We start from the raw sequence: 21,282 nt of genomic DNA, 5'->3' as shown, positions 1-21,282 counted from the left end.
TCACACCTGCCTTGCTTAAAATTTGCTGAATGATGGTGGGGCTTTGGGGAAATTAGGTGATGTTCTAAACTTGGGCCCTCAAAATGCAGGTTTATTTTTGCCATGATTTGCATAAGGGGTTATATTTAGCCTGGGCAGAATTGAGCTGTAAAAATGAACAAATCACTCAACTCATGACCTTTTCCCACTCTTCAGAATGGCAAACTTTTCTCATTTTTTTGCAGGACAGTTGAACTGAGCTGAACCCTAAACACTCATCCAGTCTAGATCTCTGCCTTCCACTAAGCAATTGAAAACAGACAATTGTTTGTCCCTTCTTTAAAGTTCCCACAAAGGAAAATTCTATTTCTCACGTGTTCTAGTGTTGAACATGATTTTTCACTGACAAGTTCTTAAATTTTTCATGAGCTAGTTCCTCAAAATCATTTTCTGATGGTAAATTTACTTGTTTTAATCTTCATGTAGAAGATAATGATTTTAAACGTTAGCTTTTTCATAAGCTTAAATACTATTTAATATCTGGTCTTCTGTAGGGTTCTTGATGCTACTCAGCTTACCTGTAACTCAGCCCTTTTCTTAGAGGTTGTTTGTTTCTTAACCCTTTGAAACCTTTCTCTTCCATTGTTAAACGTAAAGTCTTTCATTCCTTCCACTCATACTTTCCCTGTCCCTTTCTCCCCCTGTGCCCAGGCATGTGCTCAGTTAAGATATGGCGAGTCTTCTGCATGTCTTCACCAGTCAAGAGGATTTTTTTTTAAGTCACAAGTTTTATTGAGATATAAGTCACATATAATTCACTCATTTAAAATGTACAATTCACTGATTTTTAGAATATTCTCAACCATCACCACAGACAATTATAGAAAATTTTCATCACCTCAAATAGAAACCCAAATCCTTTAGCTATCACCCCTCCACCTGTCTCCCTCCACACTCCCCAACACTAAGCAACCACTATTCTACTTTCTGTCTTCATGGATTTACCTCTGCTAGACATTTCACATACATGGAATCCTGCAATATGCGGTCTTCTATGTCTGGCTTCTTTCACTTTGCACAATGTTTTTAGAGTTTGCTCATGTTGTAGCATGTATCAATACTTCATTCTTTTTTATGGCCAAATAATATTCCAGTGTATGAATATGTCACATTTTGTTTAGCCATTTATCAATAGATGGATATTTGGGTTGTTTCCACCTTTGGGCTGTTACAAATAATGCTTCCATGAACATTCTTGTACAAGTTTTTGCATGGACACATAGTTTCCATACTCTTGGGTATATCCCTAGGAGTGGAATTACTGGGTCATATGATAACTCTGTTTAATTATTTGAGGAACTGCCAAGCTGTTTTCCAGAGTCTGCCACCAAATGGTGGCTGTACCATTTTACATTCTCACCAGCCATGTACGCAGGCTTTGATTTTTTCACATGCTTATAAACACTTGTTATCTGTCTTTTTGTTTCTAATGGGCATGAAAAGAGAGCTTGTGGTTTTGATTTGCATTTCTGTAAAAACTAATAATGCCAAACATCTTTTCATTTGCTTTTTCGCCATTTATATGTCTTCCTTAAATGTCTATTTAGATGACTGGCCTGTTTTTAAATTGGATTATTTGTCCTTTGGTTGAATTCTGAGAGTTCTTTATATATTCTTGCTATAGGTCTCTTATCAAATGTATGATTTGCAAGTTATTTTCTCCCATTCTGTGGGTGGTTTTTTCACTTTCTTGATAGTGTCCTTTGAAGCACAAAAGCTTTTAATTTTGATGAGGTCAATTTATTTTTTTCTTTTGTAGTATTTTCTATAATACATGTTATAAAAATATTAAGTGTATTTTTATTTTCCAAGTGTAAAATTATAGAAAATATGTTTTAAGGCCGGGCGCGGTGGCTCACGCCTGTAATCCCAGCACCTTTGGGAGACTAAGATGGGCATATCATGAGGTCAGGAGATCGAGACGATCCTGGCCAACACGGTGAAACCCCGTCTCTACTAAAAATACAAAAAATTAGCCGGGCGTGTTGGCAGACACCTGTGGTCCCAGCTACTCGGGAGGCTGAGGCAGGAGAATGGCGTGAATCTGGCAGGTGGAGCTTGCAGTGAGCCAAGATCGCGCCAGTGCACTCCAGCCTGGGCGACAGAGTGATACTCCGTCTCAAAAAAAAAAAAAAAAAAAAAAGAAGAAAAGAAAATATGTTTTAAAAATTACATCATCATCTCATCAAGAACCACAGACTTAGCTAAGTGTCTTCATCCCAATCCTTTTCTTGAGTGTTTCAATCATTTTGTATTTTTCTTTCAATTTTTTGCATGCTTCTAACTGGAGAGTTTTGAACTTCACAAGGAATTTAGAATAAAATCCCAAATAATATTAAATAAAAGCTGAGAGGTAATGTTTGCAGTCCTTGTTGGTATCCTGATCTCCGGTAACATATTACATTTTAAAAACAGCTGATACTTGGGAGGCTGAGGCAGGAGAATTGCTTCAACCTGGGAGACGGAGGTTGCAGTGAGCCGAGATCGCGCCACTGCACTCCAGCTCGTTCAACAGTGTGAGACTCCGTCTCAAAAAAAAAGAAAAACAGCCTAGCACAGTCATTTCACAACATTCTGCCTTTCATCCACATATCACTGTATGTTCTGTTTATATAGAGCAAATCTTTAAAGTGGATGGTTACTGTAAATGTGATAATGAAAGGCAGTAGCTTTCATGTGGATCATCTTTCTTCCTTCTCCAACAGGTATGGCAGATCCCAGAAAATGGACTCACGCTTTCCCTGACTGAACCTGTGGTGATTTTGGAAGGCCACTCAAAGAGAGTCGGCATCGTGGCTTGGCATCCAACAGCCCGCAATGTGCTTCTTAGTGCAGGTGAGAGCTGAGCTCAGCGGTCCTCCCCTTGTCTTCCACTCTTGTGGCTCTCTGAGTGGGGGGAAGCAAATGTGTTTTGGTTGTGTGCTCTATGGTTTTAAAGCAGATTATTAGGAAGCCATGGTGAAGAGGATTGGGTGAGGTGCACTGCTCCCCCAGCCCACACACATACTTGTGTGTGTGTGTGCATGTGCGTGTCTTTCAGGGCCACTTTGACAACCTGAGGAAAGCTATGTATTTCCTGCTATAATTTCAGCAGGTTTCATGGTTCCTGCCAGGGCTCTCCATGAACCATAGTTTTGTTTATTTCTGATATGTAGAAGGTATACTTGGTTGGGAGCCAGAAACCCTGGGTTCCGTCTGTGGTGTTGCTGCTGGCTTTGGGAGACCCCATTAGGCAAATACGCTCCTTCCTTTTTAAAAAAACTCATTTTCCCCTGCTATACAATTATATATATTAGTATATGTTCTCTATAGTATACACAAAAGGAAAAAAAAATCACTTTTCATCCCACTACTCAGAGGGAAGATCATTATTACTTTTTTGATGTTTCTTTCTGAAAGGTATTTCTGTGCACATACATAAATTATTTTACACACAGAGATGGATTCATACACTTTACACATGGGCTGCTTTCTGTACTTGGTGGTACGCTGTGACCCTTTTCAAGTGCCATTGAACATTCTTCTATTTTTAATGACTGCATAGTAATCCATTTTCTGGATATACCTCATTTTACTTGATTAGTCCCCTATTTCTGGACATTGGTGGTGTACAGAAATCTTTTCCTTTATCTAAAATTGGAGATTTCATTTTCTTTTATGGAAGCAATACAGAGAGCATGAGGGAACTTTGTGGGATGATGGAAATATTCTATATCTTGATCATAGTAGTGGCTACATGAGTATATACATTTGTTGAAACTTACCAAATATATGCTTAAGATAGGTGCATTGTATTGTATGCAAGTTACACCTTAATAAAAGTGGTTGCGAGGCACGGTGGCTCATGCCTGTAATCCCAGCACTTTGGGAGGCCGAGGCGGGCGGATCACGAGGTCAGGAGATCGAGACCATCCTGGCTAACACGCTGAAACCGTGTCTCTACTAAAAATATAAAAAAAATAGCCGGGCGTGGTGGCAGGCGCCTATAGTCCCAGCTACTCAGGAGGCTGAGGCAGGAGAATGGCATGAACCTGGGAGGTGGAGCTTGCAGTGAGCCGAGATCGCACCACTGCACTCCAGCCTAGGCGACGTAGCGAGACTCCGTCTCAATAAATAAATAAATAAATAATTAAAATAAATAAAAGTGGTTTATTTAAAAAGTGATACTAATGTTAGAGATAGAATTTTTAAAGGTCTTTCCCCTCACCAGTAAAAAGGAGGGGGGGCAGTTCAGTTTTTAACTGGGAATACAGAATGTTTATGATTCACAGTGAATTAAATAAAAAATTATAATGCCAAGTACCTATTGAAACTAAGGCCCACTTTTCAAAAAAGGTGCCATGTTTTTTATAGTCACCATTGACTATACTTGGGAATGATTTTTGATGTTCTATTCAGAACCTCAGTCTGATTAAGGAGAGGAGAAAAATTCCAGAGCTGGAATTCCGTCATGGAAAATTTCCTGCTACCTTTCTCATCAAGGCTCAACATAGGGCAACAGCAACAGACTGGTCTGCATTCTCCCTTTTACATGTGAAGGAGAATGGGTGATTGTCATGTTCTGCATATTTTTAGACTACGTGATCCAGCTGCCGGGGCTGAAGTTACCTGTTTGCCTATGTGTTTGCCTATGAGGAATAAGACAGAAGAAGGTTCAATTGTCCATCCCAGAGCTTAGCTTCAACTTTGTTTGTTTGTTTGTTTGTTTTTTGAGATGGAGTTTTGTTCTTGTTGCCCAGGCTGGAGTGCAATGGCGTGATCTCGGCTCACCGCAACCTCTGCCTCCAGGGTTCAAGTGATTCTCCTGTCTCAGCCTCCCAAGTAGCTGGGACTACAGGCATGCGCCACCGCACCTGGCTAATTTTGTATTTTTAGTAGAGACGGGGTTTCTCCATGTTGGTCAGGCAGGTCTGCAACTCCTGACCTCAGGCGATCCGCCTGCCTCTGCTTCCCAAAGTGCTGGAATTACAGGCTTGAGCCACCACGCCCAGCCAGTTTCCTACTTCTAACCCTTAGGTAACTTAAGTATCCTGGATATTAGTGGCTATTTTTTCTAAATGATTTCAAAATTGCTTTATTGGCAAGAATCCACCTCTAGGATGTCCTTCCCATATTTTGCTTCATCCTTGAACTAACATCCTAGGAGCAACACATGCTGCCTTTTTTTTTTTTTTGAGACAGAGTCTGGCTCTGTCACCCAGGCTGGAGTGCAGTGGCGCGGACTCGGCTCACTGCAAGCTCCGCCTCCCGGGTTCACGCCATTCTCCTGCCTCAGCCTCCCAAGTAGCTGGGACTACAGGCGTGCACCACCACACCTGGCTAATTTTTTGTATTTCTAGTAGAGCCAGGGTTTCACCATGTTAGCCAGGATGGTCTCCATCTGACCTCATGATCCGCCCGCCTCGGCCTCCCAAAGTGCTGGGATTACAGGCGTGAGCCACCGCGCCCGGCCAGCAAGCAACACATGCTGCCTCTTTTTAAAGGGTCCTGGAGGCTTGGGGCAGACCCTTGAAGGAAGGAAGGAGTTGGTGAGCTGAGGTGGTGACTGAGTTGACATCATGGGCCTCTTTCAGAATCCGTTTCTGAATCCATGTAGCTACTTGATTACAGTTTGGGCTTCTCACCATGATCAGAGCAGTCTTGGTCTATTTTTCTCTTCATTTAAAGGTACATCTCTGTTGTGAGCAAACAGGCCTTACTCTTGGCTTTTTCCCTTCCACTGTTGCACCATACTTTAATATCCCAAAGCTGTGTCTTAGAGCCTCACTGATTTGAATAACCTGCCACCCAGAGTTTTTATTGAGTGCCCTAAACAGTTATTTAAACCTTTTATTTTTAGTTTATTTGGCAGAGAAATAAGCTATATTCGCCCTGATGCTTGTTTTACTAGAAAAGGAAACTTGAAGTCACTTGGGTCTACCAGCCCAGTTAACTCTTTAAAGAAAATAGGGTTGGTTCTGTTTTGGTTTTTTCTTTGTTTTTGTTTGGTTGATTGTTTCATATGAACCCAAACTTAACAAGTTGTAAACTTAATAAGTTGTATTTTTACTTTAACACCTTTATTTGTTTTATACAAACTTTTTCTTTGTCACTTCAGTTTTTAACTCTCTTAGTAAGTAGGCCTCTAGTAGGATCTCTGACAATCAGCTGCATCTTTTCTCTGTCTCTTTCTCTACATATACACACATATATTCTCACTGTATCTGTAGTTTTCTGAGTGTGTTGTATAGGTGTTTCTAATCTTCTAATCTCTGATGGTTTTGCCTATTTTAGGCTGTGATAATGCCATTATCATCTGGAATGTAGGAACAGGGGAAGCCCTTATAAACTTGGACGATATGCATTCAGACATGATTTACAATGTGAGCTGGAACCGGAATGGCAGTCTGATCTGCACAGCTTCCAAAGACAAGAAAGTGAGAGTCATTGATCCCAGGAAACAAGAGATAGTTGCTGTGAGTATTCCTAGTATGAAAACTCAGTAGTCGGGGCACTTGAGTGAGTGTGAGCTCTCTGCTTTTTAAGGCAGGCAGCAGTACTGGTGAGTGGGACCCTGTTGTGTGTAGATACTAACTGTGAATAAGAAAAGGCTTATAAAGGCTTCTGTCTCCCCAGTTGTGCTTCTCTCCAGAGTTGTAAATTTTCCAGCTTTTACTCAAGTCTCTCACTTCGTAGCCTTTTTTCACAAAGAAATAGTTTGTATCAGTTCACTAGAGTCCTTAAGAGTTTATAAGTCTTGATCAATTAAACCAATTGGCTGCATTCCTGATTTTGCAGCTTAGTGTTGAATATTGATGAATCAGTTCCTCACCCTTTTCCAAACACAACTGTTAAAGATGCAACAGGTGGCCGGGCATGGTGACTCACGCCTGTAATCCCAGCACTTTGGGAGGCCAAGGTGAGTGGATCATTTGAGGTCAGGAGTTTGAGAGAGACTAGCCTGGCCAACATGGTGAAACACTATCTCTACTAAAAATACCAAAAAAAAAAAAAAAAAAAAAAAAAGAGCCCGGTGAAAAGCAACAGGTTCTCTCATCAGCTTAGTGTCTTAGTTTCTGCCAACCAAACTGGACCCCAACAAAATCACATACCCTGACAAAAGATGGACATTCGGGTCTTCAATCAGTGTTGAAACTACACGTTGTGAGTCTGAGAAGGCCTCACTTGCCACACTCTGAGGCCCTTCTTGGGATGTGGTTATTCTTTGGCAGCATTTCTTTTCAAGAGTTGGGCGATGATAGTAGCCAGTGCTTACTGAGCCCTGGGGACTTGTCCAGCCCTGTGTAAAGTGTTTTCTCCACCCGACATCTTCCAAGGGTTGTCCTAGTGCATTCATTAAACTACCAAGGTCAAGGAAGGAGTTAACTAGATAAGGCTTCTTTCTGCCCTATGATATTGGTGGCAATGGTAGGGCGTACCTAATCTTATGTTATTATCCTTGAGAAACAAACATTCGTCAGGGTCCTTTCATGTGTTTGATTTTCGCAGTGCATAGACTTGGGTTGGCAGTGGGTTATGGTGGAGAGAGTGAGGCTTCTGAGTCAAATCCTGGCACTCTTGCTGCCTCACGGAGCGGCCTTGGCCAGATCACATAGTATCTCTTTGTTTCCTCATCTGGGGAAGGGGGATGGTTAGCACTGACTTCCCTCCTACACCCAGGTGAACATGAATGGCAGTGAGTGAGGTTGGATCTATGCCTGAGTTTCCCCACTCACCTTGTCTTCTTGCAGTTTAATGTGTGGCATGTGCCTTTTTGCTCTCCAGGAGAAGGAGAAAGCACATGAAGGAGCAAGACCCATGAGAGCCATCTTCCTGGCTGATGGTAATGTCTTCACCACTGGGTTCAGCCGCATGAGTGAGCGGCAGCTGGCTCTCTGGAATCCGGTACGCCCTCCCCAGCGTTTCTGCTTGCTTTCACTTGAGTTTTCTGTCTGTTCTGAGCAGGTCTTCCGGTGAGTAAGTAGATTATGGGATTCTTAGTGTAGTTTTCTAAACGCCTGCTCATCTTAAATTGGATGTGAAGTTCTTATCCTCATTGGAGACTTACTGGTAAATATATTTCAAAGACATACTTTTGATAATCCTGAAGAGGCTGTTGACTATATTTTTTAAAAAGAACGTATGAAGAATCTAGTGTTTTGGATTTGGGAAATAAGTTCATATTTCATAAATAATACGATCAGTTGTTTAAATCAAAATAGTCATGCTTGGGAAAATGTTCATAATTAGCTTAAGTGGGGAAAAATAAAACATACATAGAATCAGCTCAATCTCAGTGTGTACATGTGTGGAAAGGAAATAGATCAAAATGATAATAGCTTCTGCCACCCACTGGGCTGTAGGATTTTGGAATATGGAATGATTTTTATGTTCTATTTTATATCTTTCAACTTTTTAAAAGCACACATATTTTATAATTTAAAAAGTACTTTTAAAAAATAAAATAGGGTGGGCACAGTGGCTCATCCCTGTAATACCATCACTTCAGGAGGCTGAGGCAGCTGGATCACTTGAGGCCAGGAGTTGGAGACCAGCCTGGCCAACATGGTGAAACTCTGTGTCTGCTAAAAATACAAAAATTAGCCGGGAGTGGTGGCATGTGCCCGTAATCCTAGCTCTCATGAGGCTGAGGCAGGAAAATCGCTGGAACCTGGGAGGCGGAGGTTGCAGTGAGCCGAGATAGCACTACTGCACTCCAGCCTGGGCAACAGAGGGAGACTCAGTCTTAAAAAAAGAAAAAGAAAACAGTCACAAAGGAGAAGGGCGCTCTCATCATTGTCATGAAATCACATTGATGTATGCGTGCATTATGTTGTCCAGTCAGTGAAATTTTTAGTGAATTGGATCTCATTTAGCATCCCTGTTGCTGTTTCCATGTATGAGTATTGTATGTGCATAGTTCAAACTTCTATTATTCTAGGAAAATGGCTCGCTTAATTAGGATAGAAGAATGTCTAATAAGGTCATAAAAATTTATTTTTAAAAAAATGTATACACACACATATATGTATTATTATCTTCCCCCCAGAAAAATATGCAGGAACCAATTGCTCTTCATGAGATGGACACTAGCAATGGGGTGTTGCTGCCTTTCTATGACCCTGACACCAGCATCATTTACTTATGTGGAAAGGTAAACAGTAATTTTGATGTTTGGTGGTAAATCCTATAAGTGGAAACATTTATCCTTCAGAGATTTAGAGGAGGGGCAATGTGTTGTATCTGTTTACTTTTTCTAATTTGTGTGTGTATGTTATAAGCTAAGGAGAGATAATTTGGTATTTTTTAGGTCTTGAGACTGGACTGTGTGCAGTTTGCCAGTTGTGCAGTGATAACACGCCATGTTCCATACTTTTGACTGAAGCAGGGGTTGGGCTGGAGTGTTGGGGAAAATGCTCCAATCAGGGCGCTCTTGTGAAAAAAAGAAGACACACTGGTGTTTCATTTTCACCTAGCAGTGCTACCTGATTGGCGATTTTATATTTATCTGTACTTGTGTCAGGGATGGGCAACCAGTTGGCCACATCGAATGCTGAAATTTGTTGGATAACCCTAGATGAGGATGTGTATACTTAGTACCACACACCATAGACTTGGAAGGAGAATTGGTGTTTTGTGGATGCAAACTTTTGAGGGCCTCAGAGACTCTCCAGAGGGTTCTTGTTTCTGGGGGTTCAGTGCCAGGGCCCTGGGCTTGAAGATACGAGACCTGACTAAAGCTCAGGGGTGATAACAGTTACAGGGAGACTCCACACTGAACTCCAAAAACCTTCCTCCTGCCTTATGAGCTCAGCATGCCTACACTGTGGGTAGCTTTATGATTTCACTTTTTAAGTGGGAACCTTATAATTCCCCCCCACCTTTTTTTGTAGGCTCAATTTCCCTTAGAACTTTTTGTAGTTGAAATAATTTAATAACAGTAGAGCTGTTGAGGTAGTCCCTAGACCTGTTAGATAGCCCTTCGCTGGGTGGTAAAGCTGGTGATGTTTGCTTTTCATAGTTGATTGAGCATGCTGCAGACCTGCTTTACATTTTTATAGGTCATTGTTTTAGAAACAGAGATCTTGTCTGTTTCCTTGAAAGCCATTTTACTGCAGATGTTAACAGGTGTTAAGTACATTTACCTTGCCATTGTTGCCCTTGACTGAATTAAAACAAACAAAATGAGCAGTTACTCAGATATGAGTAACATTAGATGGAAAATTCTTTTGGGTATGCAGAAATGACTAGTAAGGGTTTAGCTTCTTTTCCATTGCTTTAGATATCTCAATCATTGAGACAAATGGAAATCATGAGAACTGGGAGCACTGTTGAGGCATGATACCACCTAGCTATTTTTGTCTTCTTCTTTCTTACATATATGTATATCTCCTCTCTGCCAGACAAGATTGCCATCATTGTTCAGGTTGGTGTAACTGTGTGACAATTATTTGTACTTAGACTAACATATGCTTCAGCACTTAAAGATATCTGACTCTTCTAAGCAAGAAAGTAGTAGAATTGTACACATTGCCATGAGATGGCACATTCTGAGGATACTCACTAAAACTGAGTTTCTTCATTAGAAAAATCTCACTTTTTATCATCAACTCAGTTCCTGGTATTGGTGCCCTCAGGTCTGTGAACAGCATTGCGTTATACTTAAATCAATAATTGCATTCTCAGCAATTCTCTTAGTCTTTGTTTGTTTGTTTGTTTTTCGAAGTTGAATTGCAATGTAGCTGTTTGGCAGAGGCTTCAATGTTTTTGCCCTAACCCTGGCCTGGTGCCGAGGCTCAGGGGAGTAAAATTAAAGCCTTTTGTAGGAGGCCAAAGAGACCACTTAAAAGGCATGCTAGCATTTGATAAGTGAGGGGTTACTTTGTGAGGAAAAGAAACTGTCATATGCTTTAGGCAAGCCTCTTTATGAGGAAGAAAAGGTCAGCTACTGAAGTGGGGTCCCAACTAATGCTGGGTTTATAGAGGAAAGAGACACCCACATACTCCAGAGGTTTCAGTTAACAATCAGACACAGACTTGTCTCTGGTTTCTTACAGGGTGACAGCAGTATTCGCTATTTTGAGATCACGGATGAATCCCCGTACGTCCACTACCTCAACACATTCAGCAGCAAAGAGCCTCAGAGAGGGATGGGTTACATGCCCAAGAGGGGACTTGATGTTAACAAATGTGAGATTGCCAGGTAAAGAATCGAGATTGTCAGGTATTCTAGGTTGGTGTAACTGTGTGACAATTATTTGTACTTAGACTAGCATATACTTCAGATCTTAAAAATATCTGACCATTCTGAGCAAGAAAGTAGTAGAATTGTACCCATTGCCGTCAGATGGCACTTTCTAAGGATACTCACTAAAACCGAGTTTCTTCATTAGAAAAAAATCTCACTTTTTTTTTTTTTTGAGACAGAGTCTTGCTCTGTTGCCCAGGCAGAAGTGCAGTGTTGTAATCTCGGCTCACTGCAGCCTTCACCTCCCTGGTTCAAACAATTCTCCTGCCTTAGCCTTCCAAGTAGCTGGGATTACAGGCACCCACCACCACACCCAGCACATCTCACTTTTTATCATCATCTGAATGCCTGGTGATACCAGAGCAATACAGCTACAAGAAATTCTGTGAAGCCCATGTCTTTCTATCCTTGTGTGTACTGTGGAATTAATACCTCATTTCCTGCCCAGATAACTGAAGTGCAGCAATTAAGTGGCATAGCTGGGGTGTATTGCACACCTACTGAAATAGTGAAACGTGCTGGGCTTCATAGAATGTCTTGTAGCTGTATTGCTCTGGTATCACCAGGCATTCAGATGATGATAAAAAGTGAGCTGTGCCGGGTGTGGTGGTGGGTGCCTGTAATCCCAGCTACATTTTTATTCTTCAAACTGAGGCCATGGTCAGTGTTCCCTGGTGGGCAAGTAGGGGAGAGCCTGGCTCGGGGATGGAAAAGGGGGCGGTTTTCCTACCCTATGAGTGGAAGAACCAGAATCAGAACTGTATTTGGGGCCCCACTGGTCCTAAAATAGAGAAACCAAAGGTCCTACAGTGGGGCGATAGGTTAGCTTGATTTAGGAAGTTCAGCTATGATTTAATTTCTACCTCTCTGTACTACTTCTGATTTTTAAAAAATTCATATTCTAAATGCTGGGCTTCCTAAGGGACAGGCTTTTTTCTCATGCTAGTCAACAAATGTACCCTCTGAGACTCAGTGACCACTAGCCATTTCAACCAACAGAATAATTAGCATTACATTATCACAGGTAGGGTCATAGCAAACATTTGTATAACACTGTGTTTATACGGACTTTTAAAAACCTTGCTGTTCTGGTCTCACAATTAAATAATTGATGCTTATGTCTTTCAAAATAAAAGAATTTTTATAAGCCCCCTTTTTATATTAATCTCTAGTAAAAATACAAAAATTAGCTGTGTGTGGTGGTGGGTGCCTGTAATTCCAGCTACCTGGGAGGCTGAGGCAGGAGAATCCCTTGAACCCAGAAGGTGGAGGTTGCAGTGAGCCGAGATGGTGCCACTGTACTCCAGCCTGGGCAACAAGAGTGAAACTGTCTCAAACAAACAAAAACAAACAAACCAAAACTTTCTATGGGAGTTTTTGTTTGTTTTAGTTGGAATAATGAAGGAAAGCTGTTACAGATAATTGAAAATTGTGGTTTAAACCAAACTAATCAAAATGTGGTTCAAAATAGACTGAATTCGAGTTTATGATTACATCCAGTATTTCAAAACACATTTGTTGTCATCTAAAAGTTCCACATACTATAAACACAGTTGTTTGGAATGTCTCCGATTTATGAAGTGTTTCTTGAGCATTTATTATATGGCAGGCACTGTGCTAAATATGCCACTTGCTACCTCTTACTTTTCATAACAATCCTATGTGGTGGGTGTTACTTTTATCCCCATTTTATGGATGAAGAACTTAAGGCTTGCTGAGGTTGTCACACTCTCATGGGTTTTAGTAGTACAGCTGGAAGTCAAAGCCAAGTCAGTCTTTTTATTCGCTGTACTAACCACAGAATTTTCATTAAATCGGTCTTTAAAAATGTTTTTGGGCCAGGAGTGGTGGTTCACCCTCTAATCCCAACACTTTAGGAGGCCAAGGTGGGAGGATCACTTGAGCCTGGGAGTTCAAGAGCAGTATGGACAATCTAGTGAGACCCTGTCTCTACAAAACATTAAAAAAATTACCCAGGTGTGGTAGTATGTACCTGTGGTCCCAGTTACTCCAGAGGCTGAGGTGGGAGGATTTGCTTGAGCCCAGGAGGTCAAGGCCTCAGTGAGCTTGTGCCACTGCACTCCAGCCTAGGCGATAGAGCAAGACCCGGTCTCAAAAAAAAAAAAAAAAAAAAAAAAAAAATGTTTTTGGTTTATTTGGGACTCTTTTGGTTTTTGGTTTAAATAGTAAAGAGGAGGCCGGGCGCGGTGGCTCAAGCCTGTAATCCCAGCACTTTGGGAGGCCGAGACAGGCGGATCACGAGGTCAGGAGATCGAAACCATCCTGGCTAACTCGGTGAAACCCCGTCTCTACTAAAAAATACAAAAAACTGGCCGGGCGTGGTGGCGGGCGCCTGTAGTCCCAGCTACTCGGGAGGCTGAGGCAGGAGAATGGCGAGAACCCGGGAGGCGGAGCTTGCAGTGAGTTGAGATCCGGCCACTGCACTCCAGCCTGGGCGACAGAGCGAGACTCCGTCTCAAAAAAAAAATAAAATAAAATAAATAAATAAATAAATAGTAAAGAGGCACATTTGACACAACCTTCCCTTTAAAGAGGACGATGATTTTATAAACCTTTACCACCCTGAGCTCTACTCAGCTTTTGTTCCCCTGATGCGTTAGAGCAATGTGTCTGCCAGGTTGTCTTCAATGGACTCCTGCCCAGTATCAGATGCCAAAGGCTGCAGGTTTCCAGGAGAAATGAGTTTCACTGGTTTTGCATATTTGATGTGGCCGTGTCTTCTCTGACTTAAACTCTTAGAATTCAAAAAACAACATTTCCCCAGCAGCATTGACGCCCACACTCAACTCCCCCCTTGCACACCAGCCATTTGATCTGGTGATCTGGTCAGAATGCTCACTAAGGCCACCTCTTTTGCCAGGAGCTTTAGAGAGATTTTTTTGTTGTTTCCCATCTTGACTGACAAAGAAAATTGGCTTGACCTTATCAGGGTCATCATAAGAGAAGTCGTTTCTGGTCTGTTTAGTTCTCTTGTACAATACAAACAAAAATGTTTTACCTTTCTTCCCCATTACAGAGCTCTTTGCTCCCTTCTTCCAATATTACAGTGCAAGTTGCTTTACATTCCCTTTCCACATTTTGGATAGTTTCACATTTTTTCTTGAGTGTCATGTACGAGGTGGTTTGCTTGGAAGGGAATATCATAATCTACGATTTTTTTTGTTTGTTTTCTAAAAGTCATATTTATACTTACACATGTTCAACCACCTCAAGCTGGCAGAAGACCTTGTACCCACGTTGCATTGTAGATACAGTCTAACAGATGTGCGTTCTTTCCTGTATGTTGACATGGTAATTTTTTCACAAGTGAGTCAGTTTCAGTGTTGCTATTATTTCTACCAGTTTGTCTGCCCCCCAGATAATTGGCATCATACATAGACCTCTACTCATGGTTCTTGTCTCCAGTCTGCCATTTCTTAGCATAGTGACTCTCAGCTTCCGTTCTGTCATCTGTCAACTAGGAACACTAAGTTCTGCCTATTCCCAGGGTGGATCAAATGCGGGGATGGGTAAAGAGGCACTTGACATTTCAGACAACATTGTAGAAAACTCATTATTCATCCTGTTAGTCAACCTCATATTTCACTAAATGCAACTTTGCCTTTATTTCCCCTCTGAAGATTCTTCAAACTTCATGAGAGAAAGTGTGAACCTATTATCATGACTGTTCCCAGGAAGGTGAGTGCCCAGTTTTCTAGACAATCCATGTTTTAAACAAATGTAAAAATGAAATTCAAAAATCCCAGGCCTTTCTTCTTCCTTACCCGTGGGTGCCAAATGTCTCTTGTAGTCTGACCTTTTCCAAGATGACCTGTATCCTGACACAGCGGGGCCAGAGGCTGCGCTGGAGGCAGAAGAGTGGTTCGAGGGCAAGAATGCAGATCCCATCCTCATCTCCTTGAAGCACGGGTATATTCCAGGCAAAAACAGGGATCTCAAGGTGGTCAAGAAGAACATTCTGGATAGCAAACCCACTGCAAACAAGAAGTGCGACCTGATCAGTGTCCCCAAGAAAACTACAGACACAGCCAGTGTGGTGAGGACCACTGACTGGAGTGCAGGGGTGCTTGGCTGGTTCGGGCTTTATCGTCTGGAAAGCCCTTGTGGTCCGGGGCGTCGGCAAGTACTGTCCCAGCTGGGTGCACGGGGGTTTTCAGTAAATGAAAAAGTGGGAGAAGGTCCTCGGTCTCGTGATGGTGGTGGTTTGTGGCCACACTTGCCTCCTTTAACGGAGTTAAAGCTCCTTTAGCCCCATTAAAGGAACCAAGTGTGGCCACAAACCACCAAGATTTGGATAGGTATCAGTCTTCCTTCTCTGATTTGGGTAGAAATAAAATATCATGGGAGCGTGGGGTCATAGGCACCAGGGAGAGGAGGTCCCTGGAAGGAGGGAGTGGCAAGTGTTCAGATGTAGCTAAGTGGTTACGACAGAAGGATCTGGCTGTGTGGGGTTGGCAACAAGGGGGATTTAGGCAAGAGCCCTTTGGGTGGTGGGGTAAAGGGAATCGAGCCTGCCTTTGACTCGCTGTGGCCACTGGAGAGTGCTGCTGTTGCCGGGAGAGCAGGTCCTGGGTAAGAGAGGAGGAGTGGACACACAGGGCAAGGGTTTCCCTCCCAAGAAGGAGCCTCCCTCACAGATGGCAGGAGCTCTGTAGCCTCTGGGAGAGTCAGCCCTCGCTCTGGTCAGATAGAAGTTACTCTTGATGGAATGATTGGGGTGGTTGTGAGGTAGGGCACTCTTGAAGGAGCCTGTTTTGTCCTATAGTCTTAATTGGGACCCAGGAGACCCTTTATTTGAGTAAATGCACAGGCTTCGGGATGAGAAGTGGCGCTGTGACACGGTGACGCAGTCGCTTTGCCACGGGGTTTCAGATAGACCGGCCAGTGCTCACTGGGTTCAAAGCCCCAGGTGCAGTAGGGCTTTGACGTCTCTTTTCAACTTGGTGACTATCGCTTGCCATTTGCAAAACAGAAAACTGCATTTTATATCTTACAAGTTTTGAACTGTGTTGAACTTTGTTTACTGCATTTTAATCACTGCCTCCTTTTTTTGTTTGTTTTCTTAGCAAAATGAAGCCAAGTTGGATGAGATTTTAAAAGAGATCAAATCTATAAAAGACACAATCTGCAATCAAGATGAGCGTATTTCCAAGTTAGAACAGCAGATGGCGAAGATAGCAGCCTGAAGGTCCCACCCCCACCCCTACAAAAAAATGGGAGCAAGAACTTGTGCTTGGGAGCTGGTTGTTGGTGTGGTCCTAGGGAGGGCGGAAAGGGAGGCACTGCCATTTGGAGACATTCCATTTCAGAGTTGTCAACCAGCCATAGGCCACATTCCAGTAAGAACTCAATTTGTCTCCCAAATTTGCAGAAACAAAACGTGATTTAAAAGCTGAGCTTTTTATCAGAAAGCTTTTTTGATGTTTTAAGTGTTATGTGACTTGTTGAACTTTTTTAAAAGTGCTACTTTTAAAATCCCAGATACTCTGAATTTTAGAAAACAAACTAATTCTGATTGTGTCGTGCCCAAGTACCCTTTTTTTTTTTTTAAACGAATAGGGACCAATGCCACATTGCTTTTTATATTCTTTCTTTTTTAATGTTGCCAAAACCAAAAGTAGCTTTGTTTTCCTTTGTATTTTGCTACTTTGCAGTATTTGTGTGTGGTTTTTTTTCCTTAATTTGAAAGGGACAGCACTGTGTATGTTTATAAACTAAATGAAGATAAGATATTATTTTGTATAAACATTCATCTGAGAACAATCAAAGCAGTAGCCACATGGTGCTGGCTCCTTTGCAGCACAAACCTGGTCATTTTGATGACTGTACAACAGGAAGACTTGAAAAATCACGTGGATTCATATTACCACCGCTCTCATTTCTTGGAGTCTTCTGATCAAAAAAACTCACATCGTATTTCTTCCTTTCCTTTCTCTTTTCTAGAAATCGGGTGTTTGTACCAGAATGGAATTTTGCTTCTTGGTTATCCTGTGCTTCAGATGATTATAATCTAACCCAAACTAGCATGTGTTTCTGCAGTTTGTTACACACCTAGGATCTATTGCATTCATCACTTTAAACATCATGTTTCAGGTTTTGGTCAATACTTGACAAGGGTGCCCGGGACAGGAAGACGTGTGTACTGCTGAGTGTTCGTTCTTGCCCTTTTCAGCAGCTTGCCCAGCTCTTGAGTACAGTGGTGGGGACTAAAAATGAGGGCATGTGGAGAGGGGTATTTGCCCTGGGTGATCCTGTGTCCCTGTGCTGTCCCCATGCTGTGTTGGAGGAGGAAGTGGCTCTTCTTCCACCAACAAAGCTCCTGCTCTACCCTCTTCCTCACATGTGCTGCGACCTCTCTCAGGGCTCTCCCAGCCATTCCTTCTTTCCTGCCTGCCTTTTAGCTCTAACCACATTAAGCTAAGATGAGGCCAGAGGGTGCGACTGAATGAATATTGAGACTGAGGAGAATGATCGAGAGTGAAGCAGAAACAGGAACGCAGACCTCTGCTGTAGCTTTAATGTGTACAAACATGTCCCTCTGCACAACTAATCTGCCCTGCCTCTCCATCTCTCACCAAGGCTGCATCAAAGCACAGAGGCTCCCCGGACTTGGAGGGGGCCAGAGACTGAGCTCTGGTTGCCTGTTCATTCCTCGGTTAGCTAGAACTTTGCCCCATTTCCAATTTCTTATAGTGCATGCTTGGGAAACAAGATGTAAGGAGCCTCTGTTTTGGAAGGGCTGTCTGTGATTGAACGTGAAATGTGTAGTGCCATTGGGACCATGAAGGGAATTCTTGCACATGCTCGTGCTGGTGTGGGCATGGGACTGGTTGGAAACGTCTGTATTCAGGGAGCCAGGGTGAGGGCAGAGTGTGGTGACAGCTGAACTTGGAGTAATGCCCGTATAGAAAAAGGACCATGTTCTTATCCAGACAATATTGGGAGTGCTGTCTCCACAATTTCAGGGCATCTGAATGTTTGATGTGGTTTCGTGTGTGTGTATGTGTGTGTTTAATATTGAAGTGGATCATGAGATGTAAAGAAAACAACAATGACAATGAGTTATATTCAAACCTGTGTTTGTTTCTTTATCAGTGTAATCTGCTGAGGACCTTTGTGTCTAAGATTCAGAAATGTTTTAAGGTTCTGATGTCGAATTAATGAAGTAAACAAAGTTGTTGTTGATGGTGGTGAAACACCGTAGGGCATGTGGTTCAAAGAGAAGCAGGAGGGCAAGGGAAAGTTACCCTGATATTAGTTTGTAGCTTATGACTTATTTAATGAATAAGCCCAGCCAAGCTCAGAGTAGGCGCCCAAAGCATTGTGGATTATTTTCCTGTTTTGTCTTTTTTTTTTTTTTTTTAAAGCCCTGACATCCCGGAAGAGGACAGTGAATTATTCCTACGTCGGCTCTTATAGAGTGGCCATAGTGTTCTGTCAAAACACTTGCTTCCATTTTCAGAGATAAAAATCATTGATTACAAAATGGTGTTTGTGTTTATTTCACACCTTGGCTGTCTGTGAGGCAGCCCCCACCTCTCTGCCTGACATAGCTTCTCTGACTTTGGTGGATGAGCACGGAGGCATACTCCTCGCTGGGGGTGAGTACAGGGGAAGCGCGTGCGGGTGGCTCAGCTCAAGCGCAAGTGAGGTCTCCAAGCCAGTTAAGCACTGTGTTTTGGCTTCCAACAGACCTGGGCCTTTGGATCCTGCCTCAGACCTTTGCCAGCGGTGTGTCCTGGGATGGGGTTCCTAATCCCTGTGAGTCCCTTTTCTTGCGAGGAGGATGATAATTCCATGTAGTTCAGATGAGAGGAATATCTGTGTGACCACACAAAGAACCCTCGCTGCATGGCTGCCACTGTTCTATTACACTATGAGTTGATTTCCTGACAGAGCCTTTGAAAGCAATTTTTCTTTAGTAGAAGCAATATTCTCTTGGCTCAGCTGTGACTTTTATTCCAGCAGGCTTCTAGGGTCAGTTGAATTGCAGGGCTTCCCTTTTGAACTATGACATTGTCTCGTGACATTTCAGTGATTGTAGCAAAGAATTTCCCACTGTTTGCTTTTTCTGAATGTTTGTGAATATGATGAATAGTCAGCATAAAGCTCCCCTTCCTCAAAGGCCTTATCTTAAAGTTGCTTTAGTCTGTGAGAAGAATGGCAGCCATGTTCCTGGTCCACCCGTGGCTGCAGGAAGTAGAAGCTGGCAGGCCTCTCTGTAGACCCGAGGTGCCCGCAGTCAGCCGGGAGACGCGTGGTGGTCTGTTTATGACTAACTTGTTTTCTCACTCGGGCCACCTTGATTCTTTGCCAGAAGACCTGAAGGTCAGCATGCTGGCCCCAGACAGCCAGCCAGACCTCGTCTGGGGGGAACTTCCATTTTTTTTTTTAAGGTCACTTCCCTTGCTATACTTGGTATTCTACATCCAGAAAAACTCTTTGTTGGCTCTTAAGAATCTGTGAACTCTAAGTGGCCCCTTCTCTTTCTGCTGGCACATTAAAGTATCCCAGTGCTGGCGGTGGGTCACGGACATAAGTCACTGTCAAGGGCACACCTTTCCTGCTTTAGACGGGCAACCCTTGATGTCCAGGCTGGACAGTGCCCTTTGTGCTCTTTTGTTCATTAAAAAGAAGGCCCTTGCCAAAGAATGTAGGGGTGGCAGTTCTTTCCTGCAAGAAGGGGGTATGTGCTGGGTGGACAACCTTTCCAGAGGGCAGTCTGGCAAGTGTATCAAAAGCCTTAAATGTCTTCTTAAGACCCAAGGTTCTCACCTTTGGAAATTTTGTCCCAGGGAACTAGTGGGAAGTATATTCAGGAATTAGAAGAGTAAAATCAACTCTGCAGAAGGGGGTCAGTAAGTTACTTGTCATATTCATATGTTATAATACTGTTTCGTTATTTAAAGTCATTTAAAAAGAGTATTGAGGCCAGATGCTGTGGTTCAAGCCTGTAATCCCAGCACTTTGGGAGGCCGAGGCGGGCGGATCACGAGGTCAGGAGATCGAGGCCATCCTGGCTAACACAGTGAAACCCTGTCTCTACTAAAAATACAAAAAAATTAGCCGGGCGTGGTGACGGGTACCTGTACTCCCAGCTACTCGGGAGGCTGAGGCAGGAGAATGGTGTGAACCCAGGAGGCGGAGCTTGCACTGAGCCCAGATCGTGCCACTGCACTCCAGCCTGGGCAACAGAGCAGGACTCCGTCTCCAAAAAAAAAAAAAAGAGTATTGAATAGGAAACATTAAAAAAAATAGTAAAATAGAGTCAATTCCAACTTGGGTTTAAAATATATACCTACCTAGGTTGAAGGATGAAAGTATATTATTTCTGGGTGCTGGATGTCATTACCAACTTTTTTCTGTGTATTCCAAGTGCCCTACAGTGAACTGTGTTGCTGATGTCAGCAGAAAAAGTAAAAGTGTGTTTACAAAGTAATTCTCATCAGCTCTCTACCCCATGGAGTCACTCTACAGTAAATGATGTTAGTTGGCTTATCCATTTAGAAGTAAGATGGGGAAGAAAGCGAAGTCCATTGGACCTCATGAGAACATTGAGGACCAGAACTTCTAGTGAGAAGTGTAGGTTTCCTAATACAGATATGTAAGACCACCCCAGAACAGATGGTTTGTGACAAACTTTTTAAAGGATATATGCATATACAATGTATACTTATGTGTGGAATAAATACCAGAAATGTTGTTATTGCTATAGGGAAGTAAAGTTGTGTGTAATTTCTATTTAATCCTATTTTTCTGAATTTGTATATTTCCTATAAATATATTTATTCCCAGAAAGGCATTATTAAAATTAATGTATTAGTGATAAGTTAATAATTATTAAGATAAGCATAAATCAGTGGAGATGTTTGAAATGGTGCAGCAACATTTGGTTAGCTGTGGGGGCAGCAGGGACACCAATATACATTCTTAATGGGAGTCCGCAGTTAAAACCTATCTTTTTCTATTTAGAAGAAAGTTAGTCCCTTTTAATC

The 21,282-nt window shown here is 42.4% G+C and overlaps 1 protein-coding gene across 3 annotated transcripts in view; it reads left to right on the top strand.

Moving 5' to 3' along the window:
- The window catches only part of CORO1C (coronin 1C), an 85,866-nt gene extending 67,093 nt beyond the window's left edge, over positions 1-18,773 (top strand). For 2 of the 3 annotated variants that reach the window (XM_008004587.3, XM_037996575.2), the window contains 8 exons: positions 2,745-2,874; positions 6,313-6,494; positions 7,804-7,923; positions 9,068-9,172; positions 11,076-11,221; positions 14,908-14,965; positions 15,078-15,323; positions 16,354-18,773. In XM_008004587.3, the coding sequence (XP_008002778.3) occupies positions 2,745-2,874; positions 6,313-6,494; positions 7,804-7,923; positions 9,068-9,172; positions 11,076-11,221; positions 14,908-14,965; positions 15,078-15,323; positions 16,354-16,473 (1,107 nt within the window). In that variant the 3' untranslated portion in view covers positions 16,474-18,773. Of the gene's footprint in view, positions 1-2,744; positions 2,875-6,312; positions 6,495-7,803; positions 7,924-9,067; positions 9,173-11,075; positions 11,222-14,907; positions 14,966-15,077; positions 15,407-16,353 lie in introns of all 3 variants that reach the window. The other variant, XM_037996574.2, reaches the window with a different exon arrangement.
- The last annotated feature ends 2,509 nt before the right edge of the window (positions 18,774-21,282 follow it).

Source organism: Chlorocebus sabaeus, chromosome 11, assembly GCF_047675955.1.
Source record: "Chlorocebus sabaeus isolate Y175 chromosome 11, mChlSab1.0.hap1, whole genome shotgun sequence".
Classification (NCBI taxonomy): Eukaryota; Metazoa; Chordata; class Mammalia; order Primates; family Cercopithecidae; genus Chlorocebus; species Chlorocebus sabaeus.
The sequence above is the reverse complement of the archived record's forward strand: the minus strand, read 5'-3'. Positions and strand labels throughout refer to the sequence as shown.